Below are 23,217 nucleotides of genomic sequence, written 5' to 3'. Positions count from 1 at the left end.
TTAACGCGGTTGTATATTCTAGAATTATTAAATTACATACATTCAGTTAAAAATGAGCTACCAGAAACAATACATTTTAATCACAGGTATGAAACCCGAAATGAAAATATATTTAGACTCCCCAGACACCGTTTGACCCTATATGAAAAATCTCCATTGTACGCTGGGCTGAGATTGTACAATGTGCTTCCGCCATGCTATAAGTCATTAAGCAAAACCAAATTTAAAGATACAATAGATAATTTTCTTATTGACAAGGCTTTTTACTTAATTGAAGATTTTTACAGAACTACAATTTAGAAATTTTTTTTTTAAGTGTTTAATTTTAAGTTAAAAGTTTTAATGTTAAATATTTTATGTATGGATTTAATTTTGACAATGCACTTATTCTAAATGTTATGACATGTATGGAATGTTTTGTGCAAATAAAGTCTATGTCTATGTCTATAATAAAGGCTAAAGCTAAACCGGAGCAGACCGATACGGTTGTGCGGTCGATTAGGCAAACCCGGGGCGGGGACGTCCTCCTTGAACTGGGTAAGTCAAAGGACAAATCCGCTTTTGCTGCTGAACTAAAGGCAGCCGTGGAAGGCCAGGGCACCGTCCGTGCACTCGAGCCTAAAACGTCAGTTGAGGTTCGGGACATAGATGGTGTGTCGACAGAGAGTGAGGTGGTTGAGGCCCTAAAGAAAGCAGTCCCCGAGCTTGCCGGAACATCGGCTGTTCTTAGGGTGTGGCTCACAAAACCAAATAGAAACCAGCAGCGGATGGCGGTCGCCGAAATGGCAGACGCACACTCTAGTAAGGTGTTGGCACTCCAGCATTTGAGGGTCGGTTGGGTCAACTGCAGGCTCAGACGGAGGGTGGAAGTAACCAGGTGTTTTAGGTGCCTCGGTTTCGGTCATTCCTCCCGAAATTGCAAGGGGCCCGACCGAGGCAAGCACTGCCTCCGGTGCGGAGGGGTGGGTCACGCTCGCAGGAACTGCCAAGTCGAATCTTGCTTTCTTTGTAAGGAAAATGGGCTCGCGGACAAAAACACCAAACATATAGCTGGGTCTGGGCAGTGCAGCGCTTTTAAAACTGCGCTCCAGCAAGCAAAAGCCCACCCACGAAAATAAGAATAGTCCAATGTAATCTTGGGCGATCCAGGACAGCTGACGCGCTTCTCAGTCAGCTTGCCCTCGAACACGGTGTTGACAAGCTCTTGGTCAGCGAGCAGTACTAGTACCGGAATAGGGTCCCACCCTTTTGGTTCCCCGATAGTCTTGGTACTGCTGCTTTCTGGGTGCGTAATACAGCTCAAGTGCAAGTGCGGGGTCATGGAAAGGGCCACGGATTTGTTTGGGTTCGGTGCAAGGACGTCACCTACTACAGTGTCTACCTCACTCCCAACGAGGCTATCCATGACTTCCGCGAGAAGATAGACCGCCTGGAAGAGAGCGTGCGCAATACCACAGGACACGTTGTCATGGGTAGGGATTTTAATGCTAGGGCTGTCGAGTGGGGAATGACCCTCACAAATTCCCGGGGGAAGTACATCCTGGACTTTGCTGCCAGGGCCGGACTCGTTGTAATCAACGAGGGCAACACGCCAACGTTCTGGCGACCCGGGATGAGGGGAACGATCCCAGACATAACCCTCGCATCTGAGTCTCTTCTGCCAAGGATCACAGCCTGGAGAGTCTTGGAGGATTATACGGCCATCGACCATCAATACATTATTTTCGATGTCTTAGATCGCCTCCCGAGACAAGTTGCTGCATCTCGGGAAGTGCCGGTTCGGTGGAACACCAAAAAACTGGACGTGGCTAAATTCACCGAGGCCATCCTGCGGGGAGTGCCAGCGGTGCCTGCCGCACCTGGCATGGCTCATGCAGAGGCTATAGTTACATCGATGATGGGGCTGATTGCCTAGGCTTGTGATGAGTCAATGCCCTGCAAGAGACTCCGTTGCGATAGGAGACCCGTATACTGGTGGACTGCAGAGATCGCGGATTTGCGCCGAGCTGCTTTGAGAGCTAGACGACTCGCTACCAGGGCCAGGGCACCCTTGGATAGACGCCGTAAGCTGGAGAGCTATAAGGTGGCGAGGAAGTCTCTCCGCCAGGCCATCAACCGGAGCAAACACAATTGCTGGAAAACACTAAGGGATGATGTAGATTCCGACCCGTGGGGCCTGGGTTACAAACAAGTAACCCAAAAACTCACCACTCGCTCTCACCCTTCCGTCATGGAGGGGGCCGCTATGGAGAGAGTTGTCAAATCCCTTTTTCCGGATCATATTCTGCGCCCACTGCGTGAGTTTGAGATGATGGACGATGTCCCACTCTTCACTCATGAGGAGCTGGAGACTGCCGTTTTATCCCTAAAAAACAACAAGGCTCCTGGACCTGATGGGGTACCTGGCGAGGCTCTTAAGAAGGTTTTTTCAATCAATCCCTTGATTCTTCTGAGCATGTATAACCCCTGCCTGGCAGAGGGGGTATTTCCGTTGTGTTGGAAAAAAGCTAGGCTCGTGCTCGTAGGGAAGGGGAAAGGAGACCCAGAATTGCCGTCCTCTTACAGACCCCTTTGCATGTTGGATATGGCTAGGAAAGTCCTAGAGAAGTTGATCCGTTCCCGACTGAATTCAGCCGTGGTTGCTGCGGGGGACCTGAGCCCTCGCCAATACGGCTTCAGGAAGGGGCGATCAACGGTCGACGCTATTGAAGAGGTGAAGCAAGCCGTGATGAGAGCTGAGGATTTTAATTACTACTCTCGTAGGGTTGTGCTGCTCGTTACACTCAATGTGCGAAACGCATTTAATTCTGCAAGATGGTGCGATATGCTGGACGCTCTGGAGAACAACTCCCACGTCCCGGCATACCTCATGCGCATTATAGAGGATTACCTCCGGTTCCGCCTCCTACACATGTATGATACTACTGAAGGCCCGCGGACGATGAGTGTCACTTCTGGTGCTGCCCAAGGTTCCATACTCGGCCCGGTCCTCTGGAACGTTGCCTACGACAGCCTCCTTAGGTCTGAAATGCCTGAAGAAACCGTTTTAGTTGGGTACGTAGATGACATTGCAGCTTTAATAGCTGCTCGTAGTGTTGAGCTGGCCCAGCTAAAATTAAACCGAGTCATGCGAACTATAAACGCATGGATGGCAGATCACGGTCCCTCACTCGCGCTGAATAAAACTGAGATCGTGATTCTGACCAAAAAGCGGATTGACACCATTGTGCCGTTGAGGGTGGGGGACGTCGAAGTCCAGTCCGTTCGTGCCGCCAAGTATCTTGGTGTCATGGTGGACTCTAAGCTTAGCTGGCGGGACCAGATATTCCGAACGGCGGACAAGGCCGCTAAGGTGATCTCTTCTCTTAGCCGGTTAATGGCCAATGTCGGAGGTCCTCGTTCCAGTCGCAGAAGGCTGTTGATGTCTACAGTTCAGTCTGTGCTCCTGTATGGTGCGGAGGTGTGGGCAGACACGCTCAATAAGGAGGTGTATAGGATGCGGCTTGCCAGAGTGCCGTCAAACTTTTGGCGGCAGAGAGGAAAGCGATTTATCAGCGCCGTGGAGACCTAGGACCATACAAAAATGGAGGAGCGCAACCGCACCTACCAGCTCTGGCAGGAGAGCTGGGAACAGGAGTCACAGGGACGCTGGACCAGGAGACTGATTCAGCAAGTCCAACCTTGGGTTGACCGACGGTATGGTGAGGTGAACCTTACCCAGTTTCTGACAGGTCACGGGTTTTTTCGGTCGTACCTGTTCAGGATGGGCAAAGCCGTGTCACCCGATTGCATCTACTGCCCAGGCACTCCCTACGACGCGGAGCACACCTTCTTCCGCTGCCAGCGTTGGGAAGGTTCCCGCCTGGAGGCTGAACAACATGTAGGGCAGTTGTTGGTGGACACGGTCATTCCGATGATGACGGAGGGTGAGGAAATTTTGGACCTGTATGTCACATTTCGTCCAGGATATTCTCCGCACAAAGAAGCTAGAGCTTGACCGAGATGCAGTCTAGGTCATAAAGAAATTGAATGCCAGAAACGGCGCGAGCTCTGAGGGCTTAGGTCACACGTTGACCTGACCTGAAGTAATGTGACAAACAATCTCAGGTCTGTGTCCAACAGAGTAGAGGGGGTATTTTAGTGAGTAGTCTGACAAGCTCTGGAGTCTCACACTACAGGCTGGCTACCTGTGTGCGTAAAAGCATTTTTACCTCCTCTCTCTTAAAAAAAAAAAAAACCGTAGTGCCATTTGTGACGGTAATTAAACTGAACATTAGGGGACCGAGCGTTACTTTGTTGTGCAGTTAAAAGGTTGTTTAGTTCATTTATATTAAGGTACTGCAATTTGTGACGGTAATTAGACTGAACAGTAGGGGACCGAGCATAGCTCGATGGTGTTTAGTAGGTTAACAAAGTATAAAATATACGGCACTTATTTATGGTTTAAAACTATTTAAAAGTAAAACTTAACATTACTGGTACTAACCCATTTAGGTATAAAGTTACTTGGTCGTTTCGTTTGTATTTACAAAAAATGACAAACATTATGAACCGTGACTATTTCCACTGGCGAATGTCACGACTCATAATCAATAGTCAAAGTGTTTTTTTGTATAGTAGGTTAGTTTGTGTTCGCTTTATTGCTGTTCAAGCTCCACTCAATGACTCTGTGCGTCACTTTTTCTCCCCTGTGCCGGGATTGTCAGAGGTTGCGTGACAATCAACTAGTTAACCTCGCAGACACTTTTTGCGAGCCTTTTGGGGCCCATGTGAGCTGTCAACCTGTGACCCCGGGAGCATGGCGGAGAAATATTTACACCTTGGGGCCTCCTTTGGGTCTCTGGCCAACCCCTCTCCGTCTAGCTTCAACGGCTCCAGTGCTCTGTGTCTACCTTGAACATTCCGCCGTACCGCAAGTTCCTGTTTTGTGCATTTGTTTTATCTACAGATTTATTTATTGTTCTGTTGCCAATTGGACTTAAAATTTTTATTACTCGTTAAATATTTATAAGCACAGCATTCTATTGTTGTTATCTGTTTTAAAATTTTATTCTACAGTCTATTAGCCTACTTGTTGACAATTTAAATTTTATAATTTATTAATTAGCCTATTCAATTAAATTCAATTTTTGGGGCCCCTAAATAACTGTTACCAAGTTCTAAATGCAAATTTAAGAAGAAATAAATCTATCCATTGTTATAATTTGTTAATTTTGGTAATTTTTTATTAAAGGTTAAATTTTTTATTAAATCTTTCTGATAGTTGATGATTAAAAGAAATGATTGTAAGTTAGTAGGCCAGATTGGTAACTCAAATTAGTTAAAGTTATCCAAAGGTAATTAATTCATGCATTGTTGTTAATTATTGTTTTTGTGCTTTTAAATTGTTTATTACAGCTCGTTTCTCTCAAATGGCGTGTTGTTCTTGAACTTCCATCCATGGTTCTCATTTTGTTTAGTAAAGTTTGGTGAGCCGCTCCTCGGGCCTGCGCATGGATCACGCTTCCAAGTCGTTAGTCTGGGTGCAGGCACGAGGGCATGGTTCAGTTAAAACGCTTTTACTTAAATTGTTTTGCGAAAAGTATTTTAATGGTTGCTCCTGATTGTTTTTAATGTTATTACTTTTTCATTAATAGGTTTAACTATTTAATATTTAACACAACTTATTTAACACAAAAAATGCATAGTGATTTTTATTTTTATTATTTAAAATCTTTAAGCCAACTCAACTAACCTCCTCAGTGCCTAAAATATAAAAAATCTTCTAGAATATAAACTATACCGGTATTCTCGATTTAAATGATTCAATCGTTGATTCACTAATTTTTTATTTTATTTGGTTTTAATAACTGTAGATAGATATGTGTTTTGTTCTTTGTGTAGGCTATGCTATTATTTGAATGGCTCCCTGGAAAAACGTTCCATGCGCCGTTTTGTAAACTTTACAGAAACTAAAAAAAAACGTTAAGAGAGGAATTTTTTAAAGATTATTTTTGGATTTTTTTAGATTCTACTTTATAGGTCTAGTCAAAACAATGTTATAGGCTATGGATTTTTTTCAAGTAAAAATCCAAATTATTAAGCTTTTGACACTTTAAGTGTAAATGTAGTGGAAAAACGTTGCTTGGGCATAGTTGATGTGCACAAGCAACGTTTTTCTACTGAAACATAGCACTCTACAATACTGGCGTTTGGAACATTTTGTAAAGAATAAAGTTTTAATAATTCATTATTTTTATTGCTTAGGTACAGAAATTCTCAAACTGCAAGTGAAAGATTTTTTTTACAATATTGAATCTTATTTTAATAAAAGAATACACAATATCTTGTTAATGACACGTGCATAACCCCTTGCCTTTGTATTAAGCTGATATTGTTTGTGTGCTTGGGACTTTTAATTTTACAATATTGCACTTCATTTAACTAAAAGAACACACAAAATCTTGTAAAAAAATGTATTATCTTGGTACAGTATAGTCAACAGTATAGTCAATCACAAAAGGTATAGTCTTGCAGCCGTTGTGTGTGCAGGAACATGAGAAATCCTTAAATAAATCAGCACATTCACTTAACAAAAATAACATATAAGACAGTAAACAGTAAATTGACAACAGCTAGGTTGTAATTTACTAATAATAAGTATTTCGAAATGGAAATGAAATTCCTATGTCCTGGTAAATATTCTGGATCACAAACGTTATAGTGTTCAACTACTGTAGTGTGCATTGTAGCACAAGTAACGTTTTTCCAATTACTTCAGAAATAGGTACTTTTTCAGGCACTACTTTATTTTTGTAGTTTTTTTTTACTCTTTTCCGCTATTTCTATGACTCTTCTTAACTTTCTTCTTCCAAAAATCTATGTTTAACTTTAGTTTTTTTCCTCTATTTAATTGTTTAATAAGGCCTGACACTGGTGAAGACATGGTCTTGTCCGCCCAATACGCTGCACAAGGAACGTTCTTCCAGGGAGTGCCAAATTCCCCAACCCATAATTCAATGTTTTAGTTATAAAATCGGCCAAAAGATGACACCACTTGATGGACAAAAGCACAAGGAACGTTTTTCTATCAAAAACCTGCAAACTCTAATTCTGGCGCTTGGAACGTTTTTCCGGGGAGCCATTCATTTATGCTTTTTCATTACTATTTACATTTACCCTTATTATATTAATTATATTCATGGTTACCGGTATACGTAATAAATATTATATTTTACAATTTATATTAAATTTCTTTTATCATTAGCCTATATCAACTGAAGTATCATACAACTTTGTAAAAAGGGTAATGCAAAATGCCTGAATTATTTTGCGATGCAGATTTGTCAAATTATTTTTCAAACCAGATAACGAGAACCCCAGCGTATGAAGGGTGGAGGGGGATATTCTCCTTAAACGCATTGAAAAAGCATTTATTTGTATAGGCCTACAGCAGAACCAGATTTTTGACCAGGGTGTTTTTTTATACATTGGGTGGTCTGTAGCTGCCGATGTGGGGTCTTCATTTGCTAAATTATAGGGCCATAAACGGGGAATCGTAAACTTTCACCGTACCCCAGCTTACAAAAGCTGAGAGATCCTCGCGGTCTCGTCCCTGTGGGCATTGACTATGCAACGGGGGTGTTTTTACAGTCTGGGAGATCCAAACAATAGTTTGGTCTCAACAAGTTTTCTTTGTACATAAGCAAATAAGAAAACATTTTTCGGTTATCCTAATACGATTTATCTTTCAATTATTTGTTTGGAGTAAAGAAATTACTATTCCTTCACTAAGTGTTGTTAATTTTAAAGATTTTACAATGATAATTTTTATAATGAATAGGTAGGTAGGCCTAACTTACATGTTGCACTAGCCTATTTGGTTTAGAATTATAAGGACCACCACAGAAGAATTTCAATCAGATTGTTTTTATTTTTTTAAATCCATTTCTCGGGTTAGTCATAGTTTTATGGGAAAATAACATAAGTTGCAAGAACTTTTGAACCGTAGTTTTTACCGGAATAGGGGGTTGCACTATGTTGTTAAGAATTAAAAGGATTATCACATAGGCTACTTAATTCACTTCTGTGAAGCTGCCAATAACTTCGCCAATAACTAGTGCATGTGTGTGTGTGTACTGTGGAGCGCGGGCAGCGCGCGCCCGTGTTTGTGTTTGGGGGGGGGGAGAGGAGAGGTTGTGGGCATTGAACTGTAACTGTTGAGCTCGCGGGTGGGGGGAGGGGAGGAAGAGAGAGAGAGAGATGCAATTCGTTTTAAAATGTCATTCGGTCAGTAGTGATGATTATTGGAAATATTGATATGTTTCATTAGTTAGTTTTTGTTGTTGTTTTTTTAGTACTTATGTATTGTAATGACCATTTCCTTTAATAATAGTTTATTTCATTCTATTATACACGCATCAAATTATTACGAAGCCAATTTTATTTTTGTCAGGTTTACTGTATAGGTTGTGTTTTGTTTACAATTCGTTTCTTGTTATTTGAGTATGCTGTCATTTAAAAGTACGTAAAACCAATTAATACTATATAATTATACACCATAACTCGTCCACTATATTTGTAACCAAACAGTGAGACAAAAATCAGGTCAAACAAATAATATATTACTGTAAACTTCCACTATGCACACTTGATTGAGGACATGTTCACGCATACCACAGTACAGTATCAATGTAGTATCTCATGAACGATTCAGCGTCTATTAAGAACCATAGACGTGACGACGCGCTCGCCTACCGGCTATCTACTGTGGGCTATCTACTATCTATTGGTGGGTATAAGATGGTTCAATAGTAATGCGACGCCAGATACTACTTTAGGCTATACTTGATAGAGGTCATGTTCACGCATACCTCGGTATTCATTGATACCCAATGTTGTATCTCAGGAACGATTCAGCGTCTTCCAAGGGGTAGAATAGTGACGAAGCGATCACGCGAAATCTATTGACGGCGATATTACGGGTCAATAGAAACGCCTGCAGCGATTCCACTATAAAAGCTTAATAGAGGACATGTTCACGGATACTACGGTATCAATGTAGTATCTCAGGAACGTTTCAGCGTCTTCCAGGGGGCAGAATAGTGACGAAGCGCTCACGCAAAATTTATTGACGGCGATATTACGGGTCAATAGAAACGCGTGCAGCGATTCCACTATAAAAACTTAATAGAGGACATGTTCACGGATACTACGGTATCAATGTAGTATCTCAGGAACGTTTCAGCGTCTTCCAGGGGGCAGAATAGTGACGAAGCGCTCACGCGAAATCTATTGACGGCGATATTACGGGTCAATAGAAACGCGTGCAGCGATTCCACTATAAAAACTTAATAGAGGACATGTTCTCGGATACTACGGTATCAATGTAGTATCTCAGGAACGTTTCAGCGTCTTCCAGGGGCCAGAATAGTGACGAAGCGCTCACGCGAAATTTATTGACGGCGATATTACGGGTCAATAGAAACGCATGCAGCGATTCCACTATAAAAACTTAAGAACGGGCAAACTGCTAGTTAAGTAAATAATAAAATGATGTAATTCATATAACAAATAAAGGGTAAAGAACTCATTTATATAATAACTAGCTGTGTGCCCGTTCTACGCACGGGGATCTTATCGTAGTCAGTTGAAACCTTCTTATATTAAGAACAGCAGTTGGTTTGCATATTTTCAGATATGCTGGCAAAACTATTATATATGTCACACCCGCCCCTCCTTGCATTATATTAATATTCCATCAGCAAAATTTGAGGAGACTAGGCTGAAGCAGATATATCATAATTTGAGTCCCCAACTACAAGACCGTTTAGCCCTATTTGACGTAGAGTCGATCAAACAGCTGCGACAGCTGGGTCGAAAGGCCGAAGCAGGTCGTTACCGGTCCGATGCAACGCGGGGCACTCGTAGGGAACATGACGTGATGGAGCCTGATTTGGCGTATACCCCTGTGCACCTCAGACAAGGGAGCGGCGCTCGCGACCCCCCAGCGAGAAAGGTGTTCCAAACCGTGAGAGACTCCGAAATCACCTGTTACAGATGTCATTCGAAGGGACATCTCTCTAGGTAGTGTACAACGCCAGGCCCCAGCCCAGCGACTAACATAGTCTGCTGGCGGTGCAACAAAACTATATAACAACAAAACCATATACAGCGCTTTTGTCGCGTGCGGCCAAACAACCTTGGAAGGACGTCGGGAAACGGGGAAGGGCCCAGTGGAGTCGCCGCCGCTGGACCCCGCCAATAAGAGCACCCATAAAAATTAGGGTATTACCGGCGACCAGTAGACAGTGTCGTAGGGTAGAGAAGAGCGTCAGAATAGTCCCCGAGGTCAGAAACTTGACGCAGGAGCTTGTCGCCATTGGGCGCATTGAATCCGCTGAGGGCAAGGTATTGGTATTGGTAAAAACAGGCGTGCTCAGAATTTTCGGCAAAGAAATTTGGCTGAATCGTCTCCTGAAGGGCGAAAGTGTACCTGACCCGAGCCGCGAGGCGACGGCGCCCGGTCCTGAATTAGAACCGGCCCCGAAGTCTCCCTCGAGCGACCGAGAAACCGTTAAGAACCGTGCCACCCCCAGAGAACCCTTCGTATACAATTATACCAAGGTCGTTCTACCACCACGATGTGAAAAAAATATCGAAGTAAGATTGAATAAGTTCCTAGCACCTATGGGTTCGCTGGAGGGCATGGACGTCGTAGCTGAGCCCGTAGAAATACCGCAGAAGGGCGTTTTCCTGGCTCGCACCTTAACCAAAGTACGCAGTCAGCGCTGCTGGGTTAGAGTTGCCAATGTCAGTGGAGAAGAAGTGACCCTCAAGAAAAATATAAAGGTAGGAGTGTTCGATATCTGGTTCACTGGGTCTTACCTGGCGGGAAGTAGGGCAAAGACTGGGATGGAGGGGGTTGCGTGGCATTGTGTCCGTATATATAATTTAAAAAAAAAAGAGAGATAAGTTATTCCCTTGAATCACCTATTTTTTTAAATATATTATTTTCGTTTTGTCGTAATTGCTGTGAACGATGGGTAATGCTTTCGAAAATAATGGAAACAGGCAAATCTGACCTTTGGCTAGTTAAATTTGAATTTTGGTTTTCTTATATTTTACCGGAAAATGAGTTTTATGGGACGTGGCAGGAAATTAATTTGGAATTTTAGGATTCGAAACGTGCTTTGAGCCACTAACATTAAAGTAGACAATAAGTGGCGAGGTAGGAAAAATATATTATTTTTTTAGGCAGCCTACGGGGTAGCATGTTGGGGCCGCAGTAGGCCAATGCACCTAACCCAGGGATAATGTGATACGTGATCAAGCAGGTGCTCTTTCGGACCCGGTGGGGGTCCCGGACCCTCTGATAGACGTGGGGATGTACAACCGCAAAGTGGGAATGTTTTATTCGATTTTTAAATTACAAGTTTGGTGAACAAAGCGGGGCTAAGACGTTGTGTAGTGTATACAGGAGCTAAGTGAGATGTCAATCCTTTTTGTCCATGTAGGGCGAGTATCTCTGCTTTTGTTTCCCATTGAGAAGGGAAAGGAAACATGAGTCGGGGGCTGATGATAGTAAAAGGAATTTTTTTTTTATTATAAAATTGATGAATTGGTTAGTAGTTTATGGTATTTAAATGTGCACTGGATAATCCTTTCTGTTTGTTATACAGAACAGTTTATATAGGAGTGTAAGCCAGGCCTTGCTGTCCCTGTTGACCGGGACACATAGAGACTCCTTGCTGCGGACGTGCTGTTGGAGTATCAACTCAACACTGTCCCTGATGCTGATGGATCTGGTTTGATTAGTTGTATAGTATAAGTCAGTAGGGTAGCCCAAAATTTGTACCTGTCATTGGCCCTGAACTGAGTTGGGGTTGTTGAATTATGCTCGTTTTAGCCTTGTTGTAAAAGTATATGAAAATGTGACTTGCGGGGGGAAATTATTTTGAAAATGTGCAAAATTCTAAAGCAGTTGGGAAAATTTCATTTTATGAAGAAGTGAATTAAGTTTAGTCATGGTGGAGGTGTGGTCTGAGCCTCAGGTGTTTGACCACGTTTGGGATTGCTTGCTTGCCCGCGCTGCATCATATTACGCACGGCAACATGCTAAATTCCGTGTGGACTAGGTCCAGGTGTCATGAAAATGTTGTGTTTTTTTTTGTTGGGGGACCGTTTATTAAGTTGAAGTCACAAAGTAAGCTTGAGCTTCATTAAGACTCTGCGTAATTTGTACTGTTGAGTTAGGCCTGTCATTCATTTGGCAGCAATAAACTCGTGTGGGACCCTGAGAGTCCTGGTTAGGATAGTGATTTTTTTATTTGGCAAGAAATCTTTCTGCCGGTGGTCCCCCTGTAACTCGGGTGTAAGAGTGTTTTTGCTCGTACCTGCGTACGCTTGCCTAGCCTAACTTGCTAGCAGCTACCAGTTGTACTTGAGCGTGGAGGGGAGTGGTAAGAGAGCGTCCCCTGAGGCTAATGTGTTTAGCGCTGTGAGTGTGAGAGTGTTTTTGCTCGTACCTGCGTACGCCTGCCTAGCCTAACTTGCTAGCAGCTACCAGTTGTACTTGAGCTGTAGGGGAGAGTGGTGAGAGATCTTCCCCTGGTGAGAATTTCATTTTGTTGCTCGCGCCTGCGTACGCCTGCCTGACATAACCTGTTAGCCGCTACCAGCTGCGCTTGAGCTGTAGAGGGGGTGTAACGAAGAGCTTCCCATGTCGTGGTTGTGATGCAGAACAGTAAGCTCATAATCCCTGACTTAGATTCCATGTTCTCGCCGGTAGAGACCACCCTGATAGATAAGGATGTGAATGTTGCCTTGGAAGTGTTGAAAGGGCTTGACGATGAGCTGGGCCCCGTTGACGTGCGAGAGTACCCATTGGAGAGTGCCCTCGTACGGTTACGGTCCCACCACGAATATAGGGACGCAATGCGGAGGAATGTGTTAGGAGCAACACTTGTGATAACTATTGTGGTGAGCCTTGTACTGCTGTGTGTGTTTTTCAGGAACTGGAGCGCGGTTGCCGCATGGCTCAGGCGTTCCCTGCCAAGCAGACGAGTGAGGGGGACTGTGACCGTGACCAGAGCGCCACCGACGTTTGCTGGCCTGAGAGATCTCGAGACTGATGTGGAGACTTGAGTAGCTACTCAAACTATTGACTCGGACGAGGGGACTGCAGCCCCAGAGGTGACTGTAAGGACCTCAATCACCGGTAAGACTACAGCCTAATCACTGCAAAGGATGCCGTGATTATTCGGACTCACGTTCTTTTACGTGCGCGTCGGTTCGGTCAAGACGAAATGGACAACGCGGAAGTGCGTCGAGTGCGACCGTACCGAGGAGTTAGCCGCGACAACGGGACAGACCGCCCTAACGAGGGTCAGTGACTCTTTGTTAAAAGAGAATTGGATATAAAGTTATAAGAATTTCCTTCCTTTTGTATGTAAGGATTTGCCTAGGGAAGTATAGGGCGCCCTAATTCGTTTCCTTTCTTGTACCATGGTAGGGTGATTTATATTATGTATGTAATGTTATGTAATACAGGGTGTCTAGTTTATTTCCATTATAAAATTCAAGACTAATTCCAGACTTTTCAAGACTAATTCCAGATTTTTCAAGACTAGTTTTTTCAACAATTAGTGGTTGTTGATACCAAACTGTATCAATTCTCAATTTTTGATACCGATACCAATTTTTATAGCAAATTATTTATACCTAATTTTCTAAATAATACTACACCAACCCCTGTCTTTGTCATAAAGTAGTATTATAACAATGTGGTGTTTTCAAGTAAAGAAATAATGCAGCAATAAAAAGTTCTAACTAGCAAATTTGGTTTTTTTTTTTATCATGAAATCTTCCACGTACCGTACGTTTAGACATCATCACTGCAGCGGTTACAGAAACGTGATCGTCGTCGTCCGCGATCTCAGCAAAATCATGAACATTTCCCGCGGCCTTGTAGACATCAATGACATCATCGTCATCTCCCGCGGTCACGGAAACGTCATCGTCGTCGTCCGCGATCGCGGCAAAATCATGAACATTTCCCGCGGCTGTTTAGACATCACCGTCATCTCCCGCGGTCACGGAAACGTTATCGTCGTCGTCCGCAATCACGGCAAAATCATGAACCTTTCCCGCGGCCGTGTAGGCATCATCGTCGTCTCCCGCGGTCACGGAAACGTTATCGTAATCTCCCGCTCTCACAGAAACGTCATCGTCGTCTCTCGTGGTTTCGGAAACGTCATCGTCGTCGTCCACTATCGCGGCAAAATCGTGATCGTTTCCCGAGGCCCTGTAGACATCATCATCGGCTTTTGCGGTTACGTAAACGCAAGACGACGATCGCGGCAAAATCATGAAAATTCCCGACTTTGAAATCAAATTTAAGACTAAATCCCGACTTTTCAAGACCATTTTGAAATTCAATACTAATTCCCGACTTTCCCGATTTTCCCGACTACTAGACACCCTGGTAATAAGTCTTTTTTTTTCTTTTGAAACCATTGTAGGGTGATTTATGTTATGTATGTATTGTTATGGTTCAAATTTTTGGGAAACCATGGTAGGGGACTGATAATGATGTAACGATCTTTTGTTGTTCTATCAATAATTGGTTAATTGAGTCTCTCAGACAGAAAGTGATAACGGAGGCTAACGAAGAGGTCTCTGGTACTTGCGGGAAGGCTGGCCACTGGACCGTGGGTACTGGGGAAGAAACCTTTTCATTGTTAAAAAAAAAGGGTAAAAGCCTTGCTGCCGGCCTTGCAACCCGACAGCAAGACTAGATATCTCCCATTATCAGACTCCTACTCCCACAATGTTAGCTAAGTTTTCTTGTTTTTATCTTCTCGTTGTAAATAAACCAGCTGAGGTACCATTAAAATGAAGTAGATGGTCGTGATTAGTCGTACGTCTCGCATGGCACTTGCGGTGTCTTTAGCATTCTGCTATTGTGATGTAACAGAAGAGCTTAACTCTGGAGTATAATGGATAAGGTTGGGATAGTACATAAGTGTAAGGGGGTACCTCAGCCGTAGAGTAATGTAATTCTTGGGAAAACGGTAGATTAATGTTGGGTAGTCAAACATATATCTGAATATAAGTGGAAATGCGTGGTAACACTTGACGTAGCTAGAGTGAGTATGGGACGGGTAACTCCAGGCACTTACCTTTCTTATCTGCAGGGGTGACTGAGTAATGGACCGACCCCAAGTGAAAGCTCGTGCGGCTTCACCATATCGAGTGATTAGCGTTCAAAATTAACACTTAATCTCCAACCCAGTGATTTACTTCTTACGACCTTGATTGATTACAACCCTAAGCGGGTAGGAAAAAAAAATACATATATATAGTAAACCTTAGTCTAATACAAATAAATAAACAAACATGGTATGTGCCTGGTGGTTAAACGATTATCGAGCAAGCGTGCCATAATGAGAATGTTGTAACGAAATGCCGTAGTAGCAGTGTCATGTGGACTATGTATTATTGTGGTAAAATTTGCTGTATTTAACTTTCTTTTGTTGTTGTTAGCCTGTATTGGCCGGGTTTTGTTTAGGGAATAAGTTTAGATACGTAGCGTGTTCTTCATGATTGCTGAGTCCCACCACGGGTATCGGAATAAGTAATGGTTAGCAGTTAGAATAAAATAAATAAATAAAATATAAAAAAAAAATGAAAATAAATATAAATAAAGACAAAAGCTGTAAGAACATAATGGTTGAACTCAAGCAAGCGTTCCCCCTGCGCGGGCTGCGCGCTAGAGATAACAAGTGGTGTGGTTCAGCAGTCCTTGTCTTATCTTGTTGTGATGACGGAGGCAACAGCTGTTTGTCCGCAATGTTTTGACTCGATTGGAGTCAAGTTCAAGGAAGCATTCATAGCATTGTATAGTTTAAGTTCTGTATTTAGTCGTTAAGGAACTGCGTAATTTGATAATAAGTGATGGGAGATGTTCTCTGTTATTTTATTAATTAACGAAATTGTATTTGTGTAATATGAGGAATGTAATGAAACCGTACTGAAATTAAGTTAAGTGTGTAATAGCGAGGCGGAACGAGCTACGTAGCGCATACCGGTACTCGTAGCTAAATAAAAAATATAAAAAAAAATAATACAGAAATATAATAATAACACTAAATATTCCCTGTAAAAAGCGATGACGTGGCGCGCGCCTACTCCGATTTTCCCCACAATTTGATTTCGGTCTGATAAGGCTCGCACTGGCTCCACAGTTGAGCCGACGATACTACGGAACAACGTGCTGCAGGAGATAAGAACGTCATACTCCCATGCTGGGGGCAGCATTGGCTTAAGGTGGGGGGTGTGTCACACCCGCCCCTCCTTGCATTATATTAATATTCCATCAGCAAAATTTGAGGGATAGTTTGGAATATGTATTTATTATAAGATTATTGACAACCAATAATCACAAGCTTTTTTGGCGGCTGTGACTAATTAAAAATAAGCCAAACAATACTCCATAACATCAGGAAGCATCGCCAGCCCTTCGTAGATTTCTTCCGAGCGCCAAAGACCGAAATCAAATTATTCTATTATAATTGTGAGCAAAGTTATGAAGCTGGAATAGTGCGATCTAGCCTCGGACAATGTACGTCTTGCCGACATCAGCACGGTCAACGGCACTAGCCTCGACCAAATCCGACGCTCTGATTGGCTGAGACACCTCAGGCCTTCAGCATTGCGTCGGTTTTTGAGCAGTTGCGCGTGAGATGTAGAAGTGTTAATTACGCAGTAGCTCGTCCGTCCGCTCGGCCATTTTAAATAATGTAAATTTTGTATTATCATAACCAGATCATAAATCTAAATTAGTAATCGTAACCAAATTGCAACCCTTGTGATATGTTGTGAACCCCAATTGTCAAATATTTGTCTAATTGATGTTTCTGTCGTGTGTGATCTAATATAAAAATAAATTAAGTCAAAGCTCCCAACCAGCAGTTATTAATTTTTCCTTTACACCACTCGAACCGGACGTTACATATAAACCTTCGAAAATACATTATCTGACAGTTTCAAGCCAAAACAAATGCTTCCCAATTAAATGTCACCCGGATCGTGTTGGTCCATATGTTAAATCCATATGTTAAAAAATGCTTTATAGGTCTATGAGGCATAGCCCTAAGGTAAGCCTATAATTGAAATTTACTTTCCACAATGGTTACTTTAAACAAAAATTACTGTAAGTGATTCATGATGGTTTGCTGAATAAATGTTTTACTAAGATGCGTTATCGTTTTCTTAGCATAAACTAACATGTTGGAATCCAGACAGAAAAAGTAAAACTTATGCAGTTAAGACATCAATTAAATTGAATACGCCTGTAAAGGTGCAACACCAACGATAACTAATGTGTAAATTACAGTGATGTGTTGTTATGTAAAAATGATTCTTGCTGCTACCAACGGTTCTATAGAAAAAAGTACCGGTATCAAGGATCGTCGTCGAAAAGGTTGTTATGAATAATTGGGTATGCGTACGTACCCAAGAGATGGGCTATGGGCCTATTGGTTGTATGGTCCAACGATTGCATCTCACGGTGAGTAGGAACTATTGACTATATATATAGTCAATGGTAGGAATAGAAAGTGACACATTGGAAAAGCGAGTTTAGCATCATCCGTAAACCTAAGTTACAATCACCCACTGCAGTTGTGATTTTTTACTTTACACTTTAGTGTAAAGACAACAACAAAAGAACTAATGAAGGGAAAGTACGGCCGGTCTAGGGTGGCTAGGGTCGGTCCTAATCCTCTCTGCTCGTGAGGGTCAGTGTGCGTGCGTGAGAGCGGAACTGACCTGGCATCCAGGGACACTCGCAAAATGCTAAGACTATAATTGGTACTGGTACTGTATTAATATTCGGTCAAAATGGCAGATTTATGTCAAATTTTACAAAAAATTTATTGAAATTTCAAGGTGAATACCAATAAAACAATTATTACCACATATTTTTGTTAATTTAAAAGATTGATTTGTGGTATTGGGGGGGGGGGGACGCGGAATGGTCGCCCCCGGAAACATCACCCCCCTACGTCATATTGACGTCAGAGACCGGGGGGTGATGTTTCCGGCCGCGGACACTCAATTTCAGTTGCAGCATGCACTCGTCAATATGACGAGTTATTTTTGAGTTTGCGTATTAATTAGATAATTATATTCACTTATCATATACAATTACCAGATTTTCTAATTAGAATTTATGCTAACCGGATACGTTGACCACGATCGTTTTCAAAATGCACACCCCGGAAAGGTCCCCCCCCTGCCATGATCTCCCCCGGTACCTGCTTGTAGGGCTTGGGCTCGTGACTCGAGCCAGCTATTGTTCACAAGGGTAGAGACTGTCCCATATTACCACCGCTCGACTGAACTCGCAAGAATGGGAAGGATTTGGTATTATTACGCAAATGTTGTGGATATTAAGATAAATACAAATTAACACTTTTATATTGTGCTTTCTCTAGACATTTCCCCTAAATTTTATACATCAAATGATGTATAAATTACATATAGTTTTTTTCCGTAAACGTATAAAATGTATTTGAAAAATGTGGAAATGAATTAAATAAAATGTTTATAGTAATAGTGGCAATTAAGTAAGGAATCAACTCGTATTAATATGAGCATGCTTCAACCACTCAACATCATAATACAGTCAGTACACACTTGACAAACATATTTTCACATTTCCTAATTCTTAAATTGTAAACATTGAGCAATAAATGCTGTATATAAATTTTATACATTTAAATAATTGTCTGGATTTTATGGTAAAATAAATGCATTGAGAATATTCCTGATTTGATATTGGTGAAGGAGTCTTTCCCGTACAAAGAAATTAGAAAGTAAATATTGGTTAGTTTCTTCGGCAATAAACAGGAAAAAGCTCACACGGTTTGTTTGCGTTGACAGAGAAGCAAGCAACAGTGTCACATTCACTTTATTTCATGATTTCACACTGCTGATATTAAACAACAAAATTGACATCGAAGTAGTACAGTTATTCCATGAACGGTTGCCCATTGTTTTGAAAGTTACACAATTAAATTCGAACCTGTAGTTCGCAGAATATTAATACGTAGCCTATAACTTAAAAGTTTGCAAGAGAACATAATCCTAAGTATAGTATCCACTATTCTCAGAGTATTGATTTATGGAATTCGTCTGTAATTTGCAGACTATTAATTCGTAGAGTACAACTGTACTTATAGCGGGAAGTATTTTTTGTAAAATAGCTTAGACTTCCCCACTTCAGGTATCCCTCCCAAGAATACCTGAGCCAAATACGTTTGTTTAACATAGTCAAGGAAAAGTTTAGTTAGTTATTTACTAAAGTCAGTTTCATCTTTTCGCCATAATTCGTACATCAACATAATCCATAATTATTAGTGTTATCTAGCCTATGTACTTAATTAATTTGGAAGGGGTTAATTTGTGAACAGAACGCCTCATTGAGTTTTAAACAGATTTTGAAAATGTAACTGTATTTTGTAAAAAGTATGCTCTGAAGTTGCACTAACAATAAAATCAGCTCAAAATATGGTAGGGGGTTTTCCCCAGTGTTTTATAGAGACCTGCTACACCGGTTTACATTTTTATAACCCTCGAAATTTTGGTATATCGATATAGACTACACACATCTACAAACATGACATAACTTTCATGTCATAAACTTATAGGCCTACTTACACAGATTTGATTTCAGACAAATCTTGATTTTACCCAAGGGTAGAAGTATTAGAGATGTATAGTCCAAATCTACAGATTTCTTGAATACGAAGATCCGTTACGGTAGGAAAAAACAACATTTAAAATTGAAACAGTATGCGGGTAAACACCGACGATCAATATTTTAAGTAAACTACTTGTAACATAAAAACGTCAATGACAGTTTGAAACCAGCTGTTAGTTAAAACAGCACTGAAACGACTTTAAATTATTAGCGTCGGCTGCTAGACTAAAAAATTAAACTTAAAAAAATGAAATCATGGCATTGACATTCCTTTCCTTAGAAAATTATATTTATTTCAACACAAAAATCACGAAATCGTGAAAGTGGTTGATTCATAATCCTGAAATGAAAAAAAAAACTGTCACGTTTAAAAATACAATATATCACAATTAATTGCACACTCTAGTGGAAATCGATGAAACCCACCCATATGAATTCTCGCTTATCCGTTTACTTTTCCACTCTTTGCGTTTTTGTACATGCCAAGTCAAGTCTTAAAACATTACATTTAAAACAATTGTATTAAATCTTCCATAAATTACAAGAAACAGTGACTCATCCATTTTCCCCGATTCCGAATATTTGTGTGCAATCTTGGCGACTTATGTTCAGTCTCTAGCATTTTGGAGGTGTTCGCAATTCAGACACGTCCGTTCCCAAAGTCCGATTATGCTGTTTAAGTTTAACGAACTCGTTTTATTGCTCCATTGCTGGCGCGTGTGTAATAAAAACAAGACAAGACAGGATTGCTTATCAGCTCGTAAATGTTGCAGCTGCTTCTGTTTTATTGCTGCATTGCTTATCTACATTATCAGTCGAGCGAGCTTTGTGAATAACAATCATAAAAATTTACGATGAATATTTGTGGCAGCTGCAACATTATATTTTTTCTTGGAACAATGTACTTACCACAAATGTTGATCTACGAATGTCTGCCATGCACTTCCGGTATCCGTTTTCAAAAAATTGGTGATACTGAAAATGATACTAAAACCATAATGCTATTACGTTTTTAAGCCGGTATACAGCATATTAAATTGCCGTTCTGTAAATAAAATCATGTCCATACTGTATCAGCAATAGTTCCCGTTGTCATTTACAATTAATCGTCCAGTGGTCTAAAAGTCGACCTGAAATATGTAATGTACACTGATTGACTAATGGATACGGAAAAATACATTCAATATACCTTTTTTTCTCGTAAACAAGTTGCTGCGTGAGACAGTCACAGTACGCGTGTCTCAATTCACATTTTCTACTTTCAAGGAAAATACCAACGAATTATTGACATAACTTAAATCTTTATTCCTTATTCCCAATTATATAAATAAGTGACTCCATAATTTGATTTGGTAAAAGTTATTCTGTATTCGAGAGAAATTAGTTTATATCAGATCCATTTAGATTTTACCTGCAATGCACACGATCAGAGTAAAAAGGGCTTAAAGAAACATGCTAGCATAGCGTTTGTACATTTTAAATTCCTTCAACATGTGACCGTGTTTTTTTATAATAAATGAATGTTATTGACAGCTGCATCAAAACAAAAGGGTGACTTGGCCAGTTAATGGCCGCTGCTTATGAATGACCGTTTCTCTATAAATATAATCTAAAATAATAAATAAAAAATATTGAAAATGATACATTTATCACACATACATTACTCCATTCTTAATCTTAAATCTTCAATTGTTAATTATTTGTGTACATTTAAATGATTTCATCTTGTACATGTTTAGAGTATTCGTTGTAGCTTCTGCCAAGATATGTCAGATATCAGATATCAAAAGATATCAAATACTGTTGTAGAAATATCTGCTCTTATGGTGTCTAATAAAATTCAAACATAGAAAACTTGTCTAAAATGGTACCCATATTGACAAATTATTTGCACCTGCCAACATTAAGGACTTTGACGCAGTGGGTTGTTAAAAATAACACAACATTTTGACTGTAAAATATGATACAAAGATAAAATGCTATTTAAGCAGCTACTGTCATGACAGAATGGTCATATTTCTTTTAAACTAGATAACATCATCCTTTATAAGATACGTTCGTTAACAATTTGTAAACGTAAATATAGTATAGTATATTTTCCTACGTAACAGCGAATTTACAGTATTTTTGATTTTTGGAAATGTCCCATTGCTATGTCATTTGCGACGGGTTTCACCTAGTTGTTATTAATTTGTGAATCGCGTTGGTTCAAGTCTTTACAATAAACAACCCACAAATATACAGAGTCAATCTTCTAAGCTGTTAAACAAATAAATAGCTTAAACAAATAAAGATATACAAATCGGGAAGAAACAAATACCAACATGAGCAGTTGACAAATGGTTAAATTTTGATAACATAAAATTGAGTTAAGATCAAAGAAGAATGAAATAAGCCTAAATAATTTAAATAAGCTGAGTTGAATCACTGTTTTACTATCTGAAATTTAATCCAGAGGGTAACTTTGTTTTCAGTACCAACTGGTGAGCCAATTCATAATTTTTTAAGACCAGTAGGTTGCATCATATATACTATGGTTGCATTTAGGGATTTGATGTAGGTTTATGTATATATAAATATATGGGTTTGATACATAGAAATTAGACTAAAATAAATTCAATAAGGGATATTTGCGACGTCCCTGTGAGAACGGATGTCAACCGGATGTCACAGCTATAAAACTACATTCCTAAGAGATAAGGGAATTTCCAGTTTCAAGTACATTTATCTAAAAGCCAAAACGAGCAGCATGAGACGTCTACTTTATTTATTTCCAATACATTTTTTCTGCCGCATCTCTACTTTGCTGTTAAAAGTGTTGACTTTGACAAATAACATTTTAAGTGTTGCAAACTGTTATTGAATATATGAAATCAAAGCTTGCATTTAATCGTTAAAATAACGAATTATTTTACACGCAAACAAATGTATAACATAAAAAAATACTATGTTTATAATCAGTCAATGAATAAACATTTAATTGTAATCAGCACGCATTAAGGGATTACAATGTTATATTGTTTCACTCTTGTAATGACCTAAAAAAGATGTTGTATTGTATTTAATTCTTCCTAGCTAAAGGAAGTAATTATGTTATTATCAAAATCTAATCTATATTACAGTTAAATTATAACCTTTTCCTGAAACTTTCCCGCAGGTGTAACAAATATAACCATAGAATACGTGATTTGTAGTAGCATACTAAGGTTTTTATGTTAGTATAAAACAGTTTAAAGTTTGTTCAGCGATTTAATTTTTTTTTTACCATACATTAACAACAATTAAATCACAAGCATAAAATGTAGGCCTATATAGTCAAAAAGTAATATATTATATATAATCGATATACATAAAAATATCGATTATTGACATCAAACTTAGATCAGCACAGAATGGCACGGCATAGTAGGGATGCGGCTTTAATTCTGGTACTGTATGGATGTGTCTATTTAAAACTGTTATCTACTTTT

General features: G+C 40.3%; 2 protein-coding genes across 5 annotated transcripts in view; one reads left to right on the top strand and one right to left on the bottom strand.

Moving 5' to 3' along the window:
• The window catches only part of LOC128983700 (WD repeat-containing protein 11-like), a 221,408-nt gene that overhangs the window by 193,808 nt on the left and 4,383 nt on the right, over positions 1–23,217 (bottom strand). The gene's annotated exons all lie outside the window — the stretch shown is intronic.
• Positions 1,115–16,266, top strand: LOC128983702 (uncharacterized). Its single transcript, XM_054403104.1, has 2 exons — positions 1,115–1,879; positions 15,912–16,266. The coding sequence occupies exons 1-2, from the start codon at positions 1,469–1,471 to the stop codon at positions 15,963–15,965; spliced, it is 465 nt and encodes a 154-aa protein (XP_054259079.1). The 5' UTR covers positions 1,115–1,468; the 3' UTR covers positions 15,966–16,266.

This window comes from Macrosteles quadrilineatus, unplaced genomic scaffold, assembly GCF_028750875.1.
Source record: "Macrosteles quadrilineatus isolate MER2022 unplaced genomic scaffold, UCM_ALF_1.0 Scaffold_1__1_contigs__length_201487025, whole genome shotgun sequence".
NCBI classification, from domain to species: domain Eukaryota; kingdom Metazoa; phylum Arthropoda; class Insecta; order Hemiptera; family Cicadellidae; genus Macrosteles; species Macrosteles quadrilineatus.
The sequence above is the reverse complement of the archived record's forward strand: the minus strand, read 5'-3'. Positions and strand labels throughout refer to the sequence as shown.